The sequence below is a fragment of the Schistocerca cancellata genome, chromosome 2 (genome assembly GCF_023864275.1).
Source record: "Schistocerca cancellata isolate TAMUIC-IGC-003103 chromosome 2, iqSchCanc2.1, whole genome shotgun sequence".
Classification (NCBI taxonomy): Eukaryota; Metazoa; Arthropoda; class Insecta; order Orthoptera; family Acrididae; genus Schistocerca; species Schistocerca cancellata.
The window spans coordinates 287,215,289-287,243,138 of NC_064627.1; the positions used below are offsets into that span (position 1 = coordinate 287,215,289).

Below are 27,850 nucleotides of genomic sequence, written 5' to 3' on the forward strand. Positions count from 1 at the left end.
TGGGCAGGTAGGTCAGAAAATTTAAAAAGGGAATGAGTAGGTTAAAGTTAGATATAGTGGGAATTAGTGAAATTGGGTGGCAGGAGGAACAAGACTTCTGGTCAGGTGACTACAGGATTATAAACACAAAATCAAATAGGGGTAATGCAGGAGTAGGTTTAATAATGAATGGGTAAGCTACTACAAACAGCATAGTGAACACATTATTCTGGCCAAGATAGACACGAAGACCACGCCTACGACATTAGTACAAGTCTATATGCCAACTAGCTCTGTAGATGACGAAGAAATTGAAGAAATGTATGATGAGATTAAAGAAATTATTCAGACAGTGAAGGGAGCCGAAAATTTAATAGTCATGGGTGACTGGAATTCGATAGTAGGAATTGAGAAAGAAATGTAGTAGGTGAATATGGATTGGGGATAAAAAATGAAAGAGGAAGCCGCCTGGTAGAATTTTGCACAGAGCACAACTTAATCATAGCTAACACTTGGTTCAAGAATCATAATAGGAAGTTTGAATACATGGAAGAAGCCTGGAGATACTGACAGGTTTCAGATAGATTACATAATGGTAAGACAGAGATGTAGGAACCAGGCTTTAAATTGTAAGACATTTCCAGTGGCAGATGTGGACTCTGATCACAATCTATTGGTTATGACCTGTAGATTAAAACTGAAGAAACTGCAAAAAGGTGGGAATTTAAGGAGATGGGACCTGGATAAACTGAAAGAACCAGAGGTTGTACAGAGTTTCAGGGAGAGCATAAGGGAACAATTGACAGGAATGGGGGAAAGAAATACAGTAGAAGAAGAATGGGTAGCTTTGGGAGGTGAAATAGTGAAGGCACCAGAGGATCAAGTAGGTAAAAAGTCGAGGGGTAGTAGAAATCCTTGGGTAACAGAAGAGGTACTGCATTTAATTGATGAAAGGAGAAAATATAAAAATGCAGTAAATGAAGCAGGCAAAAAGGAATACAAAATTCTCAAGAATGAGATCGACAGGAAATGCAAAATGGTTAAGCAGGGATGGTTAGAGGCCAAATGTAAGGATGTAGAGCCATATATCACTAGGAATAAGATAGATACTGCCTATAGGAAAATTAAAGAGACTTGTAGAGACAAGAGAACCACTTGTATGAATATCAAGAGCTCAGATGTAAAGCCAGTTCTAAGCAAAAGAGGGAAATCAGAAAGGTGGAAGGAGTATAGAGGGTCTATACAAGGGCAATGTACTTGAGGACAATATTATGGAAATGGAAGAAGTCGTAGATGAAAATGGAATGGGAGATACGATACTGCATGAAGAGTTTGACAGAACACTGAAAGACCTAAGTCAAAACAATGCCCCATTAGAACTACTGATAGCCTTGGGAGAGCCAGCCTTGACAAAACTCTACCGTCTAGTGAGCAAGATGTATGAAACAGGTGAAATACCCTCAGACTTCAAGAAGAATATAATAATTCCAATCCCAAAGAAATCAGGCATTGACAGACGTGTGAAAATGAGTAAACTATACTTTTAATAAATCACGGCTGCAAAATACTAACACGGTTTCTTTAGACGAATGGAAAAACTGTTAGAAGCTGACCTTGAGAAAGATCAGTCTGGATTCCATAGAAATGTTGGAACGCATTAGGCAATACTGACCTTACGACTTATCTTAGAAGATAGTTTAAGGAAAAGCAAACTTACATTTGTAGAATTTGTAGACTTAGAGAAAGCTTTTGACAATGTTGACTGGAATACTCTCTTTCAAATCCTGAAGGTGGCAGGGGTCACAGGCAGGGAGCAAAAGACTATTTAAAATTTGTACAGAAATATAGGACTGTTGCGACATTTTAAATCCAAGCCTATATCATGAGGGACAAAGTGCCAACTTTACAAAACGCTGATACGCCCAGTACTTACTTACGGCATAGAAACATGGACAATTACGAAGCAGGGTGATCACAAACAATGAGATCATATGACTGTTATAAAGAGAATGATGTGGTAAAGTTCATAAAGCTGTGTAGACTGAGATGAGCTGGACATGCTTTCCTTTGTTTCTCAACATTCATCTTTGCTGTTAAACCTGTGCAGTACATCATCTAACATCTGATGCCATCGGTCAAAGCTGTCAGGTTGTATCTCATTCTTCAGTAATCCCAACATTTCATGCTTCGGGAAATCAAATGGGAATTGCTGGAGGAAAGGCGACATTCTTTTCTAGAAGAGCTACTGCGGAAATTTAAAGAACCGGCAATTAAAGCTAACTCTAGAAGGATCCTACTGCCACCAACATACATCTCGCATACGAATCATGAAGATACGTGCAATGAGGGCTCATTTGGAGGAAAATGACTAGTACTGGTACGTGGTACCCTCTGCCAGGCACCATATGGTGGCTTGCGAAGTAGGCTATGTATGTAGATGCAGATTTTGAGCACTTGAGATGGCAGTCATTATCATAATAGATACGGTAGCTGTTCTCAAGTTATGTATTTGCTTACATCTGATACAGTGGAGCAGACTTTGTGGGATCGCCTTTTCCTGCAGCAGTGTAGGATTTGACGCATTGATATCTTATTATCCCAAGCATGTTATGTCACTGAAATCCTATTTAAAGGTCCTTCCCAATGTCACAGAAAGAAGTACGCAGGCTAGTTCCATTTTATAATGATGGTGTCATAATTTGACAGCTATAAACGTTAAAAGTTAGTTGATTAAAACAGAAAATTCGTCTAATTTTCCACCTTAACTTATTGAAACCATACATTGATACAGCTATTTATTCTAGGTACATTTGAGGTGGCCTCTCTTGACTTCCTAACTGTGAGCATCCAAGAAGCAGAAACATTTCAATCTGTGACTGATGCATGTATTATAATCGCACCTAACAGAGAGACTGAAAATGCAAACAAAATCGTCTTGAAAATTGATAAATGGTTCTCTGCAAATGGGATGTCACTGAACTTAAATAAAACCAAAAACATGCAGTTTTGTACTGCACAATGCCTGACCACATAATTTGATGAAATAATGAACTAGTGTAAATTAATAAATGTAAAAGAATATTTTAAATTCTTATTCTGATAAATCTGAACATGAAATCATTTATCATACACATTCCTAAAAAAAAGTGCGTTAGCTCTTCAACTTCTGCGCTATGGGTAATAGCAGACTTTGAAGACAAAAAAATAATTATCTTTTTTCAACATTGTGTTACATAATATACTGGGAAATATTTCGTTGGGGATGAAAGTTAATGTTGCACACAGAAGCGTGTAATGGGACAATAGGTGGGCAGTTCTTTCAACTGTTGTGTACAATAACAAGACTAACAGCACCTTTATCCCCTTATGCTGTTTGCTGTCAACAATTGCAGTTTAAAAATAACAGTAACATTCATACTTATAACAAAAGAGGTGGCTCATAAAAACTTTATCCACTTATCACGTGAAAGAATTTAACAGATAGTGAAGTAACTTCAACACAAAATTACTTTATAGTTGTATGGCAACCACTACTCTATACAGCAATTTCTGGACATGAAATTAAATAATGTGAAAAGGTCGCAGTTTTTCCACATTGTTTGATTATGGCACCACACTGAACACTAGTAACAAAACATCTTACCGTAGCATGCACACGCTGTTTTAATGCATCTCTTTCCGCTTATGTAATTCTGTATTAATTCTCTTAAAATATCTCTGTCTGCTCTTGTATTTCTAAATTCGTTCCTCGCATTTGAAACATCTCCTGTCCGACAGCACGGAAGTGTATGCGTAGATACAGGCATTTAAATACGACTGTCGTCACCCTGCAACATTTGTATCATTATTTTAGTTGACTGTTAAATATAATGTTCGGTGGTACTGTACGAATCCAGTCGTGTACAGCAGAAGCCTACAGCCGACTTTATAGAGCAGACAATTCAACCATGTACGCTTGGATATTTATTAAAATTGCTGTGCTACAGCAAACTTACAACAGTGTAACAATGACACACACTTTATGCCAAACAAAGCAAACAAAATAATGTGAGGACAGGATGTAACAATACTAAAATACCGACAATATCGCGGGCATTATCAGAAGGGCTTAAAACTACCTGCCTTCAATCTGGAAAATTTGAAGTCTTACTCAAAATTCATAACATTCAACTATTTTAAGTACTATAATTTTTTACCTATTGTTATGACAGTGGCACTATCCAGTCAGTATGGAGTTCTGAGAAATATAAGTAGCTTCTAACCCATGATGCTCAAACCCGCATAATTCATTAAAAAAAAAAAAAAAATGCTTCGCACATATAACCCAACATAAACACAAATCACCAACAAACGGCTTTTGTCAATGAACTTCGTATGATGTGGTTCCGAAGTGCATACATTACATTCAAAGATTATAATTATCCCACAATCATAGTCGGCTACTCGGCTGTGTTACCACATTACGATCTCCTTGATCCCGCTAATTGCTATATATAGGATAATCAGAGCCTTTGAAAGTGCTGCGTGAACGAAACAGTACTGAAAGCTGAGAACTGCGTTTGTTTTGTTACGGGTGGTATGTGTTTTGTTCACGGAGTGGAAAATAAGTGGCAGAAATGTGTAACGTAGAGCAAGCTTCTGTAGTTGATATAAAGAGTGAAATATCAAATTGTAGCCAGACCAGTTGCGGAATACCACTAGTAGGAGATGATTTGTCATATGCAGAATTCTTCGAGAATTTTATGTTGAAAAATTATCCCGTAATAATAAAGGGTAATTTTACAAAGGAATGGGAGAGCGCTACAAAGTGGGTTAAAGATGATAAACCCATGTTTTCGTACCTTAAAGAAAATTTTGGTAAGCTTTCGTGTTTTTTCTCTGATGAGTGTCCGCGAATTTATGGTGCTTCATTCATTCATTCAAACTGTTCTGGCAATCCAAAAGAAAACGTGTGTAAACGAACTAACAATGGATATAGACACGTACAGCCGGGCCCCTCCGTTTCCTCAGGCAGTTTACGTACAAACGCGAAGAAAAGCTTTTCAACTTCCAACCCAACGTAGACCTAAGACTATACTGCAAAACAATCTTGTCACTGTAAAGAAAAAATTCGCAGATATATTACTCGTTTTTAGTTCTTCGAAGCTGGAACGGTTATTTGTGAGTATCAAGAACACAGTAATATAAAATATGAATCTCAATACTTTGTATCAGCTTTTTTGAATGGTGTGATGTATTAGTAAATATTATCACCACCAATTTTCTTTTGTTTTGTGTTATTAGGATGCGCAAGTTGATTAGTATTGAAAAAGGTTTTGTTTATTTTGGAACCATCGTCGCCGGAATGTTGTAGTTGTATATTTCGCTTGTATTTTTGTGTTTATAATACATTGTTTCTCTCTTGTGGGTGCTGACTTTGATCGTGTTTTTTTTTTCTGTGCTAGACCTCTATGGGTTTATGTAGTACCACTGTATTAGGTCGTCTTCCAATTTCATTTGCATTTGGAGCATAAGAAAATTAATTGCTTGAACACTAGTGATTCTAACTAATATCTTAGGTTTTTGCAGGACAGTAGTGCTAGTTAGTGTGCTTCAACATATCCATTGCACTTTCTCGTGAGTCGAAATAAACAGGTGACTATTTATGTTGCCCTTCTCAGTAAAGTCTTTGTGTATCACCTATTAGACTTAAAGTGTATAGCAAAGTCCCATACACTGGAGCAGTATGTTACCATGGGCCATATAAGTGTTTTGTATGTAATCATGTTTGCAAACAATCTGCAATTTCCAGTGTCGTACCAGTGAAATTGTATCTACTACGTGCATTACCAGTGATTGAGCCTCTGTGATTGGTCTATTTCATATTCACACTCATTATTACACCCAGGTATTTGTATGAGTTGGCTGATTCCAGTTATGACTTGCTGATAGTGTAGCCATAGGATTTTGCATTTTGTGAAGTGCACAATTTTACATTATTCAACATATAAAGCAAATAGCCAATTTTGCACCATTTCACAATCTTACCATGATGTAACTGAATATTGTTGCTGCTGTTTTCAGACAGTAACCTACTTCTTTACAGATAACTCCAACATAAGCTGAAGACCTTAAGTTACTAATGTTGAAGGTCTAAAGTTACTAAATTACCCCCAATAACCATGGACCTTGCTGTTGGTGGGGAGGCTTGTGTGCCTCAGCAATAAAGATAGCCGTACTGAGGTGCAACCACAATGGAGGGGTATCTGTTGAGAGGCCAGACAAACGTGTGGTTCCTGAAGAGGGGCCGCAGCCTTTTCAGTAGTTGCAGGGGTAACAGTCTGGATGATTGACTGATCTGACCCTGTAACGTTAACCAAAACAGCCTTGCTGTGCTGGTATTGTGAACGGATGAAAGCAAGGGGAAACTACAGCTGTAATTTTTCCCGAGGGCATGCAGCTTTACTGTATGGTTAAATGATTATGGCATCCTCTGGGGTAAAATATTCCGGAGGTAGAATAATCCCCCATTTGGATCTCCAGGTGGGGACTACTCAAGAGGAGGCCGTTATCAGGAGAAAGAAAACTGGCATTCTATGGATTGGAGCGTGGAATGTCCGATCCCTTAATTGGGCAGGTAGGTTTGAAATTTTAAAAGGGAAATGGATAGGTAAGGTATAGTGGGAAGTAGTGCCATTCAGTGGCAGGAGGAAAAAGACTTCTGGTCAGGTGAATATGGGGTTCTAAACACAAAATCAAATAGGAGTGATGCAGGAGTAGGTTTAATTATGGATTTTTAAAAAAATAGTAGTAGTATGGGTAAGTACCGCAAACAGCATAGTGAATGCATTATTGTAGCCAAGATAGGCACGAAGCCCACATCTACCACAGTAGCACAACTTTATATGCCAACTAGCTCCACAGATGACTAAGAGGTTGAAGAAATGTATGATGAGATAAAAGAAATTATTCAGATAGTGAAGGGAGATGAAAATTTAATATTCATGGGGGACTGGAATTCAATAGTAGGAAAAGGAAGAGAAGGAAAAGTAGTAGGTGAATCTGGAATGGAGGTAAGGAATGAAAGAAGAAGTCACCTGGTAGAATTTTGCACAGAGCAAAACTTAATCATAGCTGATACTTGGTTTAAGAATCTTGAAAGAAGGTTGTATATGTGGAAGAGGCCTGGAGACACTATACAGTTTCAGATAGATTACATAATGGCAAGACAGAGATTCAGGAACCAGGTTTTAAATTGTAAGATGTTTCCAGAGGCAAATGTGAACTCTGACCACAATCTGTTGGTTATGAATTGCAGATTAAAACTGAGGAAACTGCAAAAAAGAGGGAATTTAAGGAGATGGGACCTGGATAAACTGACACTACAAGAGGTTTTAGAGAGTTTCAGAGAGAGTATTAGGGAATGATTGACAAGAACGGGGGAAAGAAATACAGTAGAAGAAGAATGGGTAGCTTTGAGAGGTGAAATAGTGAAGGCAGCAGAGGATCAAGTAGGTAAAAAGTCGAGGGGTAGTAGAAATCCTTGGGTAACAGAAGAGGTACTGCATGTAATTGATGAAAGGAGAAAATATAAAAATGCAGTAAATGAAGCAGGCAAAAAGGAATACAAAATTCTCAAGAATGAGATTGACAGGAAGTGCAAAATGGTTAAGCAGGGATGGTTAGAAGCCAAATGTAAGGATGTAGAGCCATATATCACTAGGAATAAGATAGATACTGCCTATAGGAAAATTAAAGAGACTTGTGGAGACAAGAGAACCACTTGTATGAACATCAAGAGCTCAGATGGAAAGCCAGTTCTAAGCAAAAGAGGGAAATCAGAAAGGTGGAAGGAGTATATAGAGGGTCTATACAAGGGCAATGTACTTGAGGACAATATTATGGAAATGGAAGAAGTCGTAGATGAAAATGAAATGGGAGATACGATACTGCGTGAAGAGTTTGACAGAACACTGAAAGACCTAAGTCAAAACAATGCCCCAATAGTACTACTGATAGTCTTGGGAGAGCCAGCCCTGACAAAACTCTACCATCTAGTGAGCAAGATGTATGAAACGGGTGAAATAGCCTCAGACTTCAAGAAGAATATAATAATTCCAATCCCAAAGAAAGCAGGCATTGACAGACGTGTGAAAATGAGTAAACTATACTTTTAATAAATCACGGCTGCAAAATACTAACACGGTTTCTTTAGACGAATGGAAATACTGTTAGAAGCTGACCTTGAGAAAGATCAGTCTGGATTCCATAGAAATGTTGGAACGCATTAGGCAATACTGACCTTACGACTTATCTTATAGGATAGTTTAAGGAAAGGCAAACTTATGTTTGTAGAATTTGTAGACTTAGAGAAAGCTTTTGACAATGTTGACTGGAAAACTCTCTTTCAAATCCTGAAGGTGGCAGGGGTCAAATGCAGGGAGCAAAAGGCAATTTAAAATTTGTACAGAAATATAGGACTGTTCCGATATTTTAAATCCAAGCCTATATCACGAGGGACAAAGTGCCAACTTTACAAAATGCTGATACGCCCAGTACTTACTTACGGCATAGAAACATGGACAATTACTAAGCAGGGTGATAACAAACTGAGATCATATGACTGCTATAAAGACAATGATGTGGTAAAGTTCATAAAGCTGTGTGAAGCTTGCACAGGATAGAGTAGCATGGAGAGTTGCATCTAAATAGTCTCTGGATTGAAGAAGAGAACAACAACAACGAAGTTACTAATATTGTCTACTAGGTCATTAACATACTGGTACATGAACAGAAAGCACCCCAACCAAATTCCCTGTTGCATACCTGAAGATGAGTATGTCGAGGACTCTCCCTGTAAAGATTACATGATGTGGCCTCCTAACAAATAAATCGCCAATGCAATCAAATATTTCATTTCGTACCCTGGTGATCATATGCATGATAATAAGTGTCGGTTTGGTTCTGAGGCAGATGCTTTGTGGAAGTAAAGAAAACTGCATCTGTCTGAGTGTGTTGATCCGTGGATCTCAAGATGTCACATGAGAAAAGAGCAAGTTGCATTTCACATGATCAGAGTCTTCAGAATCCATGCTGGTTGGTATGGAGGAGGTCATTCTGTTTGATGCACCTCATTGTGTGTGAGCTCGTAATAGTTTCTAAAATTCTACAACATGCTAATGATGATGATATTTGGTGATTGTTTTGTGGATGTCTTCAGCTATTCTTCATGTAAACCAACATGAACGGAAAATTTTTCCAAGTACTAGGCACTGGGTTTTGTTCAACAGTTATACAAAATACTCTAGTTAACACTGTCATGAATTCTGAATATAATCTCACAGATTCCAACAGGACCTTTGTTCAGCTTTAGTAATTTCTGTCGTTCTTCAATGCCATTGACACTAATATCTATCTCATTCACCTTTGCATTGGTGTGGGAGTTAACCCTTCTTCCACTTTTTCTTCACCAAATTATTTTCTTTATTGGAAATTGTTCAGGGTTACAGGAGAAAATGTTGAAAAAAGTGAATAGATGCATTCTTAATTCTGAGGGAAAAAAAGTGTTTATACTCTTTGAATTGATGCAAAACTGTGTGTAACTTATCATTTGACTCATACATGAAACTTTGCACTCGTGCAAAATCGTATGACATTTACACTATTAATAAACTTTGGTTAAGTATAAAAACATAGTTGTAAAGATCAAATGAACAACAGTTATGATATAATCAGTAGTACTGTCGAAATTAGATGAACAGCCCATGGCTTCAGATACTATAGAATACAAGATAGCTGTTTTTCCTTTATGTAAAAGTAAGTTTAATTTGCACCTCTATGTAATCTTACCTCTATGTAATCTTACCTCTATGTAATCTTACCTCTATGTAATCTTACATCCTTTGGAGATAATGATGATCCCTGATGATCTCTATTGGATCTGTGCTGCCTGGTGTATCTCGCTTTTTTGCTCCAGCACCAGTCTGGCTTACAGTTTTAGCCAATTCAGTTATAAACTACTTCTGGTTCATTGGCATGCCTGCTGTTCGTCTTACAGTGAGTATCATTCTGTAGAGAATCCACGAATATATTAAAGTTACATCAATCAGAGGAGAAACAGATTTAAATACCATTATTTAGATGTAATCTTTATATGACATCTCCCAATGTTGCTATCTATGTTTACCATTTGTGAGCTGTAAACAGAAACATAGCAGACATTGTACCACTCTGTGTTCTCTCTCCCGCCTGTCAAACCGTTCCACTTCAAATTTTGGCAACTTGCCAGCAAATGTAGGCAGAAAATGGACAATGCTATTGTCTTTATACAAAATGGAGGAAATATGCACTTTGTCAGTGGTAGTAATTGATTCTTCAGAATACCTATGTACCTCTTTCTTCAGATCCTTTTCATTTTGAAATTTACCGTTTGGTATCCAGTTCCTTTAGGTTGAAGTGCAGTGTTACGGGCAGTGTAATGCTGTGTGCGAGTGATTGCCATTTGTAATTATCATATCTGGCGCAGTCTCTGACTTATGTTTCCTAATTTGTTTTTATTCTGTTCTGTTGTTTAATTTCCTAGTAAAGGAGTCGTATGAGCTACACTGTGTTTTTATGTTGCAATTAAGTAAATACAACTAGTCCCGCAACATTGGTGACCCCGACATGATGTCCAATGGTCACTATCATGAAATTTGACAAACTCTAACACTCCGTATTGTGCCGCGTCGCTTTAAATATGAACATCCGCATCAGCTGCATCGTGCAACTTCCGTGTTCCATTTCGCCGTAATTCATGATGGCAGACCCACCACCAACTGCAGAAGTGTATACTGGTGCAGTAATTAATCACATGACAGTAAAACCGCCACTGTTTTGGCAACAGAATCCTGTGCTGTGGCTTGCTCAAGCAGAAAGTCAGTTTGTGCTAGCGCACACAACTGCAGACGAAACAAAGTACAGTTATGTAGTTGCTGCACTCAATGAAGGTATGGCCGTAGAAGTAAAAGATATTTTGGCGTCACCACCAAGTACTGGTCATTACACAGCCATCAAGAATGCTCTGATTAACCCGGCTCTCGCAGTCTGAGGCGAAGAGATTGGAGAAGCTTCTCCACACAAAGGAGCTAGGCAATCGCACGTCGTTGTAGCTACTATGCCAACTGCGTACATTAGCGAGCAATGTGGTCAGTGACGACATTTTGCGGAATATTTGGCTATCGCGTCTGCTACCCGAGTCGCAGAAAAATATTGACAGTATGTGCCGGTGATCTGGATGCACTCGCGCAGACTGCGGATCGCATAGTGGAAATGTATCCATCCACATGCGTCGCAACGGTTTGCTCACAACCTCGGGCAGATAACACTCACGCCGCGCTACAAGCACAGGTTGCCGATCTAACCGCGCAAGTAGCTGCATTTCGGACCCAGACTACCAGCCTCGGACCTCGTCGCCACCGCTCACCAGATAAGCCCAGCCACCCACCTTTGTCAACAAGAATGTGTTAGTATCACCGACAGTATGGTTCCGAGGCATGCAAGTGTAAACTGCCGTGTGAACAGGGAAACTCAGCAGGAAATCAGTGATGACGGCCATTGGCTTTTCAGATGGCAGCCGTTGACTGCTTGTAACAGAACATAGCACAAATTTACAGTATTTGGTAGACACGGGTGCTGACTTGACAGTCTATCCATCTGCCTGTGTGCCACATTGCAAATGTGATGATTGCCACCTTTTCGCGGCCAATGGTTCCACAATAACAATGTATGGTCGTGTCACATTAGTTTTGAACATGGGCCTGCGGCACAAATTTGAATGGCAATTTGTCGTAGCAGATGTGACGTACCCCATACTTCGAGCAGTTTTTTCATCATTTTATGGACTCCTGCCTGACCTCCGTCACTGACGCCTAAGCCTTCTTGACACAACTACCAACCTAGCAAGCCAAGATCGAGTGCATTGTGTGAAAGACATAGCAGTACGAGTGGTTACTAGTGATTCTCCATTTATAGAGCTCCTCAGACAGTTCCCAGGGATCACATGCCAAACTCCCACACTAGCATCTACGTCTGCATCCATACTCCGCAAGCCACCTGATGGTGTGTGGCGGGAGGCACCTGTGCAGCACTCAACGTTGCACTATATTTTGACTATACCTGGGCCATCACTACATGCTCGACTGCACTGCTTGACACCCCAAAAACTGAAGATAGTTAAGCAGGAATTTTTGTACATGCTAGCACAAGGAATCTGCCGCTCATCAGGCAGTAGTTGGTCATCTCCTCGGCACATGGTACCAAAAATGAATAACGGATGTCGTCCATGCGGCAGCTGCAGACAGCTCAATGCCAGAACTATTCCAGATCGGTACCCAGTCCCGCATATCAAAGATTTTACTTTCAGTGTCCCCGGTAAGCGAATCTTTTTGACGTTGGACTGAGTTCATGCGTTTTACCTGAGGCACCTGACGACGTTGCTAAGACTGCCGTCTACACTCCGTTCGGACTCTTTGAATTTACCCGTTGCCTTTTGGACTTAGCAATGCTGCCCAAACATTTCAACAGGTCATGGATGAAGTGACATATGACTTAGACTTCTGTTATGTGTATATTGACAATATTTTGGTCACGTCAAATTCAGAGGCAGAACACCTATCACACTTATGACAGATCTTCACTCGTTTACATGCACATAGCCTGCTTATCAACCCGTCAAAGTGCATTTTTTGGAGCAGCTGATGTACAGTTCATAGGCTACGCTATCAACGCTCAAGGCATACGGCCGCCACAGGAGAAAGTAGACGCTATACTGAATTTTCCCCAGCCTACAATGGTTAAAGAATTACGTAGATTTCTTGGCATAACAAAATTTTTACCGTAGATTTGTTCACAATCGTGCCTTCCTAGCTACTCCACTGAACAAGTTCTTGCAAGTTTCACCGAAGCCGAAAGACAAACTCCAGTGCTACAGTGAGTCTGAGTTGGCATTTAACAAGCTGAGGACTGCCATTGCAAAAGCTACATTGTTAGCACACTCAGTTCCACAGGCGCCTCTCGCCCTGATGTTCAATGCATCTGTAACTGCAATCAGTGTTGCACTGCAACAGCAAATAGATGGGCACTGGCAGCCCTTAGCCTTTTTCAGTAAAAAGCTATCATCACCATCTCAACAGAATTTGTCTACATATGACCGCAAACCGTATGCTGCTATTAAGAAATTTCGTCACATATTGGAAGGACAGCAGTTCACTCTCATCACAGACCATAAGCCACTAATATATGCTTTCCGCCACTGTCCTGAGAAGGCTGCCACACCTTGATTATATCGGACAGTTCACCACCAATATTGTCCAATTTGGAGGAGAACTAAATGAGCCAGCTGATGCACTCTCCGGGATTGAAGCAATCACTGAAGCAGTTGATTTTGAAGCTCTCGCCATAGCGCAACAATCTGATAGTGAGCTCCAAGATTTGTTGGCGCAACCATCAGGCATACAACTCCGCTGTATTACACTGTCACTGTCAGCTATGCTGCTGTATTGTGATGTCGCCACCAACAAACTGAGACCTTTTGTGACTATTGACTTTCGCCAACAGGCAATTGCCTCTTTACATAACTGTCGCACCCTGCAATACGAGCCACTACCAGCATGGTGAAGTGAACTTTTGTCTAGCCACACATGGACAAAAATTGCAAGCAATATGTGCGACAGTGTGTGGCCTGTCAACGGAATAAAGTTATCTGGCACATTAGGTCACCTCTTGGCACATTTCTTCCTCCAAACCAGAGATTTGATCATGTCCACCTAGACCTAGTAGGACCTCTCCCACTATCGGAAGGATACACCTACTGCCTTACAGCCATCAATCATTTTACACGCTGGCCCGAGGTGTTCCTAATCACCGACATCACCGCCGAAAGTGTCGGGACTGCATTCTTCACGGGATGGATCGCTTTTTTCTGAGTGCCGTTATTAAGCACAACAGACCAAGGAAGACAATTTGAGTTGTATTTGTTCAAAACACTCTCTATTCTACTGGGTACAAGGCGCATTAGAACTACAGCTTACCACCTGTCAGCAAATGGTTTAATTGAATGCATGCACCGCCAACTGAAAGTGTCGCTTCAATGTCACAACTCACTACAGTGGACAGAGACGTTGCCCATTGTCCTCCTGGGTCTCCGTGTGTCGCTGAAAGAAGACCTGAAAACCACAACTGCAGAACTTGTTTATAGCCTGCCAATATGACTTCCCAGCGAGTTCTTTGCTGATGTGCCAGACAACTGCATTGACACTTCAGATTTAGTGCAAAAGCTGCATACACAAATCTGGCAACTACGCCCCGTTGCTCCAAGGGATCAGCAGACCTGTCACCCATTTGTGTTTGACGAGCTGTGGGAATGCCAATATGTCTTCTTGCAGCATGAAGCAGTACACAAGCCGCTGCAGTCACCCTACGATGGATCTTATCGTGTCATCAGTAGGGAGGACAAGACAGTCAATGTCGGTGTGATGGGTACACCAACCACCATCTCCGTCGACAGGCTCAAACCAGCTTTCCGCGCTTCCTAAACTGGTACGGACGCATCTCCACACAAGAAGGACATGACCGAAGCTCCAGCCACTCCAAGCACGTCACATGTCAGCCTCAACGGACGTCTGAGGCTACCTCTAACGCACCATCAGCAGCCTGTGCATGACCCGTTATAACCCGGTTGGGACAACATGTCTGTTTCAAAAGAAAGTACCGTTGATGCTAAGGGGGCAGTGGTGAAGTGCAGTGTTACGTGCAGTGTAATGCTGTGTGTGAGTGATTGCCATTTGTAGTTGTTATCTCTGGCACAGTCTCTGACCTGTGTTTCCTCATTTCTTTTTATGCTGTACTGTTGCTTAATTTTCTAGTAAAGGAATTGTATGAGTTACAGTGTGTTTTTATGTTGCAATTAATAAATGCAACTAGTCCTGCAACAATCATTCCTACACGCTGAATCCCTAGCTTGAATAGGTATACCACTAAATCTAGGGTCATTCCATGCCAATTAGACTAGAGGTTTCCACACGACTGTCACGGATTGTGATGAAATTTTGTATGAACAATCACACATTTTCCCTGTAAATAATGGTAAAGTTTCACTATTACTAATTCAATACTTCTGGAGATACAGTCATTTGTTGGACTCTATAGTGCAGCTACAACTGTGCACCCATGAGTTTTCGCAGTTCAGAGACATTATGTCTCCGCCAGTATGTTCTTGAAAGAAACAAAACTAGGCTATCATGTACAACTTTTTTGTCTCTCTTAAGTGAAATAGTAAAAAAGATTTCCCAAGCAATTTTCATATGGATAATTTGATGTAAAGTCAAGCAAAAAAAAAAAAAAAAAAAAAAAAAAAAAAAAAAAAAAAAAAAAAAAAAAAAAAAAAAACACAGATTCTCGAAAATAATGTGAAGTTTAAATTTTTATATCCCCGTAAGTTATTGTGGGATAAATCTGAAATTTTGTATGTTTTGTCTTACCAATACAAACAAGGTCTTAGAATATAAAATTTCATTCTCCTAATGCTTTCCAGCGGTTTACAAATTGAGGACAAAGTTTACGATTTTTCTAAAAACTTAAAATGACTTATCATATAAGGCACTAATAAATGATGACAAGGCAGAGGTGCATTTAAAATGGGCCCATATTCTGCTGGCACTCAAATTAAGTCCAACACCTTTTATCATATTCTTCAATAATTTGTTTCGTTCTCCCTGGGAAAAGCAATCTCGAAAGTCTTGATAACTAGAAACAAGTAAAATCTGATAACTCAAAAAACTTCAGATAAGGAGTGTCTTTTGTCGTGACTCATTGTGACATATTTCAATCTGGTGTTCTGCTATAACTACAGAATCAAACTGTTTGTAAACTTTGCTATTTGGTTAAGCATTACCAAGGTGGCAGAGATCACGGTAGTAAAATTGGTACACAACAACTGCAGCACACGTCATATAAATAGCCTTCTGGTTTTACACTATTGTCACATTGTGTAAATTTTGGTGAAGCTCGTAGCAGACTTCCAGATGTTTTTTTGGATTGAGTTCATGTTATAGAGAACTATTAGTATGCTCAAAATTGTTAAGGCTTTCGTGGCCAGTTGTTGACAAACTGCCTATTTGCTTCTGTCTCGGGTTCTTCGGCTGACGTTTGTCTGATGATTTTACTGACATTTCGCCAGCACGATTGGCTGACATTGTCAAAGCTTCGCCCTCCATTGCCGGTGGTGAACTGGAGCCGAGCTCGCGGCCACAGACTATATGTACCTGGCGCGCCAATGTCCAAGGGCTTCTCCGAGGTCATTTCCGGTGTGGTTCGCCTCTTAATACCTGCGACGGTCGTTCGCTGCAGTACGGGAAGCCAGGATCCATTTACTTTAAGACTTTCCTCTCTCGTGTTGAAGCTGTTCCCGTGTTGGTGTATTTGTACAGCTTCTCTAAACAAGCGGGTGTGATAGTGCTTCTCTACAGCTAGAACTTCCGTGTCGGAGGATTTTATTACATGGTCGGTCTCACTCAGCGCATGCTCTGCCACGGTCAATTGGGCAGGTGGAGAAATACAGATTCTAGTACTGTGTACCCATCTTTTCTAAATCGACTTGCTTTTATAATGTTACTTAAAATCCGTCTTGATTGCAAATTTTTTTTTATTATTCATATGACCGGTTTCGGTTCATTCAGAACCATCTTCAGATCTGATATTTCAGTTACAGGAGTAACCCGTCCAAATCCAGCAACTTTCACATGCTATGTCACATGTGACGTAGCATGTGAAAGTTGTGTGAAAGTTGCTGGATTTGGATGGGTTACTCCTGTAACTGAAATATCAGATCTGAAGATGGTTCTGAATGTCACATGTGACGTAGCATGTGAAAGTTGTGTGAAAGTTGCTGGATTTGGATGGGTTACTCCTGTAACTGAAATATCAGATCTGAAGATGGTTCTGAATGAACCAAAACCGGTCATATGAATAAAAAAAAAAAAAAAAAAAAACCTTGCAATCAAGACAGATTTTAAGTAACATTATAAAATCACTGATTGCTGTTATCCCATAAGATATTATGTCTGTTTTTGCAAAGACTTGCTTTTAGTTTCACCGAAGGTTGTTTTGACTTTCCTAAATGCTGAGTCAGTCCTGCCCATAATTATTACTTTTTCGATTTCTTCACATTTTTCATGTATGCAGCCGTTTCATCTTAGCTCTCAAGCACTTCCTATTTACTTCACCCCTCAGTGACTTGGATTTCTGTATTTCCCTGAACATTTTTGTACTTTTCTCTTTTGTCGATCAACTGAAGTATTTGGAAAACCAAATATAGCTTTTTAGGTGGTTTAGAAAATGGTTTAAAAGAGTTTACAGAAGACTTTTTTCTTTAAGTGGACCAAAATAGCTCTTGTAGGTTTTAGAAAAATCATCAACTTTGTCCTCAATTTGTAAACTGTTGAAAAGCAGTAGGAGAATGAAATTTTATATTCTAAGATCTTTGGTAGTACATCCAAAGTTCCAGATTTACCCTGCAATAACTTCCGAAGATATAAAACTATAAACTTCACATTATTTTCGAGCATCTATTTTGCAGCCAACTTTGCTTCAAATTATCCATATGAAAATTGCCAGGAAGTATTTTTTTTATTAAGATTTCATTCCATAGAGCCCAAAAAGTTGTACATGATGGCATAGGCCTAGTTTTCTTTCTCTTCAGGTAACATTGGTGGAGGTGATTTGTCTGGATGTTGCCAAAAATTCGAATGTGCATTGTTGATAGGTGGACTATGGGGTTAAACAAAGGACTATACCTCCGCAATTACTGTACCGTATTAGTGAAAGTAAAACTTCACTGAAGCTCATCGGGAACACACAAAATTTCAGCAAAATTTGATGGTCATGCAAGAACTTTTTCCAAAATTAGACCACTTAGCATGGAACGGCCTTCTATATTGATATGTTACCTATTAAAATAGATCCTGTAGTTCTGACTGCCTTGGAATTTCCCGTGCAAGAAGAATCACATTTCCAAATGCTCCAATATCAGGTTCATTAGGAATCAAAGCACTTCTTTGAATGATTTAATTTTTCTGCATCTTGAGATGCTTGTAGCATTTCCTCTAGTAGCCTCAGGCTTACTATTATCCGAATTGTCGAAATCTAAGCGATCTTCACCACCAGACAGACATTCTAGAGTCATGAATTCTTCATAAGTCATCACTTTACATTGTCCATTTTCAAAATACGAGAATGACTCGATTACAACACTCAAAGTAGCACAAGGAACTAGAACAAAACAAAATGAAGGAAACACTAATTTGTTATCATTCAAATGTAGGTGAGAACATTAGATTTGATTAGATTTTCATTCCATAGATCAATAAATTAAATGATTCTCATGGGTGTGTAACATGTCAGAAAGTATAACATAAAAAACATAAAACATTTGAATATAATACACCCTATACTGATCATTTATCAGGGGATTGTCAAAATAGGTGAAAACATTCCAGTAAACTGGAACTGTTAATATTTACAGAATTAATACATTGTCAGAATGAAACATAATTGTGCACTTTTAATATATTTATCATACACAAAACATCTAATCTTGACTATTTGACCAAGTGCTCTCAAAACTGATATGTAACCGACATTTTTACCTAGTCTGGTCTAACAGTTCCTGTTAAGATATTCATCTAGAGAGTATAAGGAGTTGGTCGTCAAAAAGTCTTTCAAACCCTGGGTAAACTGTGCTTTATCTGAAACCAAGTTTTTAATGGTTGCTGGCAATTTATTGAAAATGTGTGTCCCTGAATATTGGACCCATTTCCAGACAAAGGTAAGTGATTTTAGGTCTTTGTTTAGACAGTTCTGATTCATTGTATTGATGCTGTATGTTGAGCTGTTGGTTGGAAATAGAGATATATTACATGCAACAAATTCCATTAAGGAATAAATATACTTAGCAGCACTGGTTAGAATACAAAGTTCCTTGAATACACGATCTTGAATTTACACCACAAATGGTTTTTATTACAAGCTTTTGCACGATAAAAATGTTTGCTCGGTTTAACGAGTTACCCCAGAATATGATTCCATATGGTAAAGTAGACTGAAAGTATGCAAGCTTTCTTATATTTATATGTCCTACGTCTGACAACATTCTCACTACAAATACAGACTTGTTTACTACGCACTGTTGCAGTTATGCAAACAAAATTGATCTGCATACTGATTAATGTATTTATTAGCAGAAATACAAGCTGAGCTGAACCGTACACTCGCTGAAGGTTATGGATGCACTACAGATTTTTTTATGTTCACACTTTCTTGGTTGCAACTAACAACAGTCACCATCAAAAGAGAGCAATGTGTGCCAGGTTGACAGTGCTACAGGGAGCAACACATATTGCCACATCATGAGTTCAATGGTGGATCCTAGTGGTTGATTCTATTCAGTTACCTTCATATAGTGACACTGTCCATCTGCAAGATAGTGTCCAGTGTTAAACATTTAGGGCTGGTCTGCTGTGGAGCTCCATATTCAACAATGTACGATGAATGGTGTGCTCCAAAACACTTTTCCATGCACCCGCATTGTGCTCTTTTGGCAGAGATGCCCCAGATCACCATCTACCCTACTTTACAGAGTAGAGAAGCCTCCCAACCCCACATTCTGCGAAGAGTCGTGCGAGCCCAACCATTTAGAGCATAGTGGTAGTTTCGCTGTGCTACCTCTTTCTGCAGATGCTCATGACAATAGCACGCGAACATTTGACAAGCTTTGCCATTCTTGAGATACTCATTCACAGACTCTGCATAATAATAATCTGCCCTTGTCAAAGTCGCTTATCTCAATGGATTTCCCCATTTGCAACCCATATCTTCAAAAGGGTGATCCTTTGTTCGTGTCTGCTCTGCTTATTTACTTTTGTTACCATGTCACATGCCTGCAACACCAATAGGTGGCATCCAACTTTGCGGTGGGCAGTGGTCATTATGTTTTGGCTAATCGTGTATTTCTGTTTATAGTTATCAGTCATGATGCAAGTTTTCATCGATTTTAAGGTTTTTCTTGTTAATGTTTGATAACTGTGTTGGACTGTGGCTGGCAGGTGTCGTTGATATTGGTTTACCTTCAGTGAAGTCCAGTGAAATTTGTGGTACTGTGTATGGGTTTCTTGGGATCTTGATATAAACATTAGTGTCAATGGTGTTGAGAAACAGCTAAAATCAATGCAATGCTCCAAGGACCAATAGAATACTTGTAAGATTCTGTGCACAATTTTTTGTTGAGTTAGCTCCCATTGTAACTGTAATATACCATAGATCCCCTAACTGAGCCCAACGATGAGAAGGAAGCAAATATCACACATGTGTATTAGATGAATATTAGAAGAGATCAACAAAGTTACAGTCCTATCTCATTGATGTCTATCTGCTATAGAAGCCTAGAACATTTTCTGAATTAACTGAAGCATTTAATTCCACTTTGCCAGGTCTAATGACATCAGTTACGATTGCAATGAGCGTGTGACCGTCAGGATTTGACCATCAGTCAATAGAAATGTGTCGGCTCTTCGACTAAATCACATTTTTGCTTCACTACATCTATGGTTGTCTCAACAAACACTGTCCTCGAACTGAACAATGGCTTAAAACGTGCAGCGCACAACAGACGCAGGCTCATGGGAATGGTATTATGCTATGGGAGACATTCTCCTGTGCTTTCATAGGACCTGTGGTAGTAATCAAAGACACAATGACAGCAGCAAACCATCCCTTCTTACTTGATGCCTTCCCCACCAGTGACGTCATCTTTCAGAAGCGTAATTGTCATTTTCTCAGAGCCATAACCCTGCTACACTGGCATTTTAATGAACTCACATTAATGTCTCGGCAACTAAATCGACCTATTGTAAATCCTATGAAACCCAATTGTATCGCTAACAGACACCATCACCATGTACGCAAATTATTGGCCTGTTACTTACACGAGTTTCATGACCTGTGCATAGACATCTAATGCCACATATCTCCACAAATCTACCAATAAACTGTCGGGTCCCTGATACGCAGTATCAGTGATGTATTTCATTTCAAAGATGAATGAACAAGCTTTTAAGCAGGTCGTCATAATGTTTTGGCTCATCAGTTTATTAAGACAAGAAATAAATAAAACCACAAAGAAATACATGCATGACAAAGCCATCATCACATAAATTTAGGCTGACCAACCCCTCCTCCGCAGATGCGTGCGTGCGCACGCGCACACACACACACTTTTAAAAAAATCCTCAGTATTACCCATACCACCCACACAAAAAGCCTTCCCGAAAACACCAAACCCCCTTGCCCCAACTAATACACATACTAAACTTAATACCCAAAACAAAATATAACTGATAAAAATTGACAACATTTATATTTTAAAAACACAAAGAAAGAACCAATCCTAAATAAAAATGGCGAGGAGCAAGTAGGACTCACACATTGAGGGTTCCGTACAAACTTAATTTTGTATGTAGACAGTTCATCCATTCCAAGAATATAGAATATGAATAATTTTGCCTGTTATTGACATTGATACTGGCAAGATATCAGCCCCAGAGATTTTAGTATTTTCGAGAATATTTTAATTTCTATAATATAAATCTAACATGAAGTCATGCAGGAGTCAGGTGACCATTGTTATAACAATCAGTAGCTCTCCATGTGGGCTGACTGGGTCGCAGTGGTAAAAGTCAATCATCAGGCAATGAATGACTTTATTGCTCTTATGACGCATTTTGGAACCTATCCATCATCAGATTTTTAGATGGGCTTACTGCACATAGATATGGCATTTCAGGTTGGGATGAAAAATAATGACAAAAGAAATAATTTTTTGTGGTATAATTACAACAAATTAACAATTTTTGGGTTTTTTCCTTTACTTGTACTGTGAAACCTCACTTCTTACATGTAGGTTTTGTTGAGCGAGTTTGTGAGTATCAAAATATGTGACATAAATGGGCGTATCTTTTGATTGCATTGACTTAGAAGTTTAAAACTGTTACACCACCACGGGCGTATGGCCCTTAGTATATGACATAAATTTTGTCTTGATACGTCTACCCGTTCCTGAGAAAAAGGGGGGGGGGTCTTAACAGACAGACGAACAGTGTGTCAGAAAAAAATCGTGTGATATATTTACAGATTTACAGTTTTTGGATTTTTTTTCTGTAGTGGTGCTGTGAAATCTTTCGTTTTGCCAAATTTCATGATTCCAGGCCAACGGGAAGTACCCTATAGGATTTGATGAGTGAGTTTGCGAGTATCAAAGTATGTGGCATAAATGGCTGACTTAGAAGCTTCAACTTTTTACACTGCCAATGGAACATAGGTCTTAGTATGTGACATAAATTTCAACGTGATTTGTCACCCTTTCCTAAGGAAAACATACAGACAGGCGGACAACAGAGTGATCCTATAAGGGTTCCGTTTTTACTGATTGAATCACAGGACCCTTAAAAACACCTGAATAACTCCTAAACCCAACCTCAACCATTTCCCATGCACCTCAGACAACACACACCCCCTCCCCCCACACACGAAAGCCCTCTATTCACCTAATAAATATCAGCCTATACATTTTCTTTATAGTCCTCAGAAACGTGAAAAACAATGAAATGGGCAAAACTTATCTAGAACAATCTTTGCCATCAGCACTCATCTAAATGAAACTGCAAGGTGTGAGAGTGCCTCTTCATCCTCACTACCACAGATTTAAAAGCCCGCAATACCTCTCAGTGTTATTATTATGAGCCCCAGTACTGCTGTTGTTGCGGTCTTCAGTCCAGAGACTGGTTTGATGCAGCTCTCCATACTACTCTATTCTGTGCAAGCTTCTTCATCTCCCAATACCTACTACAACCTACATCCTTCTGAATCTGTTTAGTGTATTCATCTCTTAGTCTCCCTCTATGATTTTTACCCTCCACGCTGCCTTCCAATACTAAATTGTACTATAATTCTACTATACTACTACTAGTACTAATTGTACTATAATTCTTAAATAGAATACTGTGATTTGCCACTAAATGTTGAAACCTTCTTTTCACTAAATTCCTATAAGAAGAAAAGGCCTCAGAAAACATAGTTGTATCCTCAATCTAGTTGTATTCTCAATTTAGTTGCATCCTCAATCTAACTCACTCATATTCATTTCGTCCTATTCTCAACAACCAGAAAAGAACATCTGGAAACCCAGCCCTGACACAACAGTCCCTCACCCACACCCAGAAACTGCAACGAGGAGTGAACTTCTTTTTGCAATCTGTGACTCTTCTATTTCCACAAGCACCCTCTCCAGCTTTCCCCTGTACTTCATAAATTCAGAACAACTTTCCCTACAAAAAGCATTCAGTGCACACAGAAATCAATGTCAACTGATACAAAAAATAATACCCAACTAAAACGTTGAGTGGAGACGTTGAGTCGCAGATAGGCACAACGAAAAGACTGTCAGAAAGGAAGCTTTTGGCCAACAATGCCTTTCATCAGGAATAGACTAAGCGCCCCCCCCCCCCCCCCCCCCACACACACACACACACAGGCGCAAATGCCATTCACCCACACTAGACCGCAGTCTCTGACTGCTGAGTCTGGCCTCACCAGTCAGAGACTGTGTTCAGAGGTGTGTGTGTGTGTGTGTGTGTGTGTGTGTGTGTGTGTGTGTGTGTGAGAGAGAGAGAGAGAGAGAGAGAGAGTTCATTTGAAACATTATTGGACTGAATATGTACACATGGCGTTCATCGTGAATACAGTGCTAATGTTACAACAGATGCTTGAAGTTTGCATTATCAGATGGCAACATGCCTGACACTGATGGAGCACTGACTGCCAGACTTGCTTAAACATGGCAGGGGTTTCTTTGATTGTAGCATCTCTGTAGACAAGTCTTGCAGTGAGATCCATTTCAGACTCCACAGGCTTGTGATACATGAGAGATTTCATAGCTCTCCATGGAAAAAAATCAAACCTCAATAAATCCAGTGAGCATGGGCACTAAGAACCAATCCACCATACCCAATCCACTGATGTGGGAATGACCTGTTCAAATGCATACAAACAGTCAGTCTAAAATTAACAGGTACCACATTATGTCGGAACCACATGATGCACCTTACATTTGTTGGAACATCAGGCAAGCCGGGTTAACTTTTTCCAGAAAGATCTGATAATTTGTAGCAGTCAAGTTGGAGAGTAAAGGTACGGCCCGACTAAGAAGTTGTCAACCACACCTGTCAACACATTACCTGTGAAGCTGTGTGGTATTGCGCACTGTGGAGGTTTTCTGGTGCCCATAAATGCTCATTGTGGCAACTGAATACGCCATTCCTAACGTATGTGGCTGCATCAGTGAATGATACATAAGGTGGAAAATGCACGTCTCGGCGGCTTTGATGCAGAGGCCACTCTGCAAAATGCGCATGTGCAGGATGGTCATTGGGATGCTTGGATTAGTCTCCACAGCATCGAAAACACTTTTTTCACTGCCATTTCGTAATACCCTGCCACTGTGTAATGACCAATACTCACACAAAGTTCGATGCAGGCATGCAAACAAATTGTGGTGCAGTTGATGTCTGAACAAATATTGCTCATCATGCATCTCATGTGATGACCAGTGTCGAAGGAAAGTGTCGATTTGTTTCCTGCTTAAAAAAAAAAAAAAAAAGAGTGGGATTTTACATGTCCACTTGATAGAGCAGTCCCAAATTAGTATAGTGCAATATTTGTTTTATCAGTATGTATTAACAGTAAAACAAGAACAACCACCAATACTCCAACTCAACAGCACTGTTGTGGCCTGCACTAACTGCTGCCGCAATGTATTAGTGCTTGCTGGATTATTGATATTCACCATGTTTTACTGTCCCTGTTAATACATCAATGAAACAATTGTCACATAAGACTGATTCTGGGACTGCTGTATCAAGTGAGCATGCAAAATTCCACTTTAAAAATAATTTTGTTTGCAACAGGAAACAGACCCATCCTTCCTGTCAGCACTGGGAGTCACATGAAAGACGTGATAAGTGATGTTTGTTTGCCAACACTGAAACTGTAGGTATCTGCCAAAATACCACATTGCCTTCATGGCAGCCAAATGCATTTCATTCAGCACATCTATCTAGAGACCTATGCTTTGTTCTACATCTATTATGTTGTAGTCACTGTGCCTTTAAAAGTTTCTTTTCTGTGACTGTATACATGGAGGATTCCCCCTCAGTCATGAATTGTTATATTAGGTGCAAATTGCAAGCATGTCAAGTGCAAGGTCAATCATTCTTTCAAGTTTGTGCCACATATGTTGGCATTGATTGGTCAACTATTCTTTTACACTTGAGCCACAGAACCATTAGCGTTATCCAGGTCCAACTGATGAGCCGCTGATGCTGCTTCAATTCTGCCAGTATCTCTCTACATGGTCCTGTCCAGAGGTAAATGTTTCAAGTTCCTAGTTGAGATATGACACTATTGGCCCTTTATTTGGTTTGCTGAATGTGTAAATCTTTCTATTTGTTTTAGTTGTCCTTTGTACATTGATAATCATTGATGCTACAACCACCTGTTGATCTTTGATACCAGTTTTAATATTGACGTCGCCAAAGAGTTTAAGTGTATTTGTTGCCATCAGATACAATGTATTTTCATCATGAGTTAGCTTTTGGACTGCCTGCTCTAGATAGTTTTCAGAGAAGGCATTCAGTATTTATTTAGAAGATGTCGTGTCACCCCCACAACATAAAAAATTGTAACAATCAATTGTTGGATGATTAAAGTCTCCTCCAGTGATGTCAGTATGGTTGGAGAATATATACGCTAGCAAGCTGATATTTTCTGTGATCTTTTCACTTAGATTTGAGGATAAAGCAGGTGCTGTACAGAAAGATCCAGTTACAAGTTATTTCCATCCTTGATACTGAGTCTTGCCCAAACATTGTTACATACACCTTCAATTTCTATCTTGGCAGATTTGAGCTTCTTGTCTTCTGCAACAGATACACCATCTCCATTTCCCATTAGCATATCCTTTGGCATACAATTAGATTTACCCCAATAATCTCACCGCCCTCAACTACAGGCTTTAGCCAGTTTCTGTAACTCGTATTCAGTGAGTGCCACTGCTTTTTAAGAGTCCTTCAAACTCTGTTTGCTGCAATTTCTTTCGATCATTAGAATTTTAATAGTCTTATATGTGTGGCACATATCTTTGAGTCTTACAACACAGGATGTCACGCATAAAACCAGCATGCCTAGCTAAAAAAGCATGAATAATAGTAACATTCAAAAACATGTTGTTACCTGTTTATAAGAGATGCTGAAAGTGGTGGCCACAGCCATTTAGGTGTCGCTGCCTTTGTGTGATGACATTACCAACAACACACTGTAATTTTGCATGAAAATTAACAACATACACTTTGCTTTTTAGTGTACCCCATAAAGAAATATCGCACAGTGTTAAGTCTGGGCACGTCTGTCTTCAAGGACTCTGTTGGTGATGTGGGCCTTAGTTTGGTTGTAAGTGTGTGGGCAGTTGTTCTATCTTGTTGGAATACTGCCCACAGTTTCTCTGCATCTGTTAATTGTGCATAGGAGTCAAACATCTCTAGATATCTAGCACTGTTTAAGGTGTAATTGAAAACTGGGCCAATAATGCATTAGAACTACTGATAGCCTTGGGCGTGCCAGCCACGACAAAACTCTTCCATCCATCTGGTGAGCAAGATGTATGAAAAAGACAGAATACCCTCAGACTTCAAAAATACACTCCTGGAAATGGCAAAAAGAACACATTGACACCGGTGTGTCAGACCTACCATACTTGCTCCGGACACTGCGAGAGGGCTGTACAAGCAATGATCACACGCACGGCACAGCGGACACACCAGGAACCGCGGTGTTGGCCGTCGAATGGCGCTAGCTGCACAGCATTTGTGCACCGCCGCCGTCAGTGTCAGCCAGTTTGCCGTGGCATACGGAGCTCCATCGCAGTCTTTAACACTGGTAGCATGCCACGACAGCGTGGACGTGAACCGTATGTGCAGTTGACGGACTTTGAGCGAGGGCATATAGTGGGCATGCGGGAGGCCTGTTGGACGTACCGCCGAATTGCTCAACACGTGGGGCGTGAGGTCTCCACAGCACATCGATGTTGTCGCCAGTGGTCGGCGGAAGGTGCACGTGCCCGTCGACCTGGGACCGGACCGCAGCGACGCACGGATGCACGCCAAGACCGTAGGATCCTACGCAGTGCCGTAGGGGACCGCACCGCCACTTCCCAGCAAATTAGGGACACTGTTGCTCCTGGGGTATCGGCGAGGACCATTCGCAACCGTCTCCATGAAGCTGGGCTACGGTCCCGCACACCGTTAGGCCGTCTTCCGCTCACGCCCCAACATCGTGCAGCCCGCCTCCAGTGGTGTCGCGACAGGCGTGAATGGAGGGACGAATGGAGACGTGTCGTCTTCAGCGATGAGAGTCGCTTCTGCCTTGGTGCCAATGATGGTCGTATGCATGTTTGGTGCCGTGCAGGTGAGCGCCACAATCAGGACTGCATACGACCGAGGCACACAGGGCCAACACCCGGCATCATGGTGTGGGGAGTGATCTCCTACACTGGCCGTACACCACTGGTGATCGTCGAGGGGACACTGAATAGTGCACGGTACATCCAAACCGTCATCGAACCCATCGTTCTACCATTCCTAGACCGGCAAGGGAACTTGCTGTTCCAACAGGACAATGCACGTCCGCATGTATCCCGTGCCACCCAACGTGCTCTAGAAGGTGTAAGTCAACTACCCTGGCCAGCAAGATC

General features: G+C 40.3%; 2 protein-coding genes across 4 annotated transcripts in view; one reads left to right on the plus strand and one right to left on the minus strand.

Moving 5' to 3' along the window:
- The window catches only part of LOC126161636 (2',3'-cyclic-nucleotide 3'-phosphodiesterase-like), an 83,417-nt gene extending 79,052 nt beyond the window's left edge, over window positions 1–4,365 (minus strand). The window contains exons 1-2 of one of the 3 annotated variants that reach the window (XM_049917599.1): window positions 4,176–4,365; window positions 3,623–3,806 (exon numbers count right to left, since the gene is read on the minus strand). The gene's annotated coding sequence lies outside the window, so the exon portion shown is untranslated. The remainder of the gene's footprint in view (window positions 1–3,622; window positions 3,807–4,175) is intronic. The other 2 variants (XM_049917597.1, XM_049917598.1) reach the window with 2 other exon arrangements.
- An 87-nt stretch (window positions 4,366–4,452) lies between these two features.
- The window catches only part of LOC126161637 (2-oxoglutarate and iron-dependent oxygenase JMJD4), a 146,546-nt gene continuing 123,148 nt past the window's right edge, over window positions 4,453–27,850 (plus strand). The window contains exon 1 of the mRNA XM_049917600.1: window positions 4,453–4,836. Within this exon, the coding sequence (XP_049773557.1) occupies window positions 4,596–4,836 (241 nt within the window). The 5' untranslated portion in view covers window positions 4,453–4,595. The remainder of the gene's footprint in view (window positions 4,837–27,850) is intronic.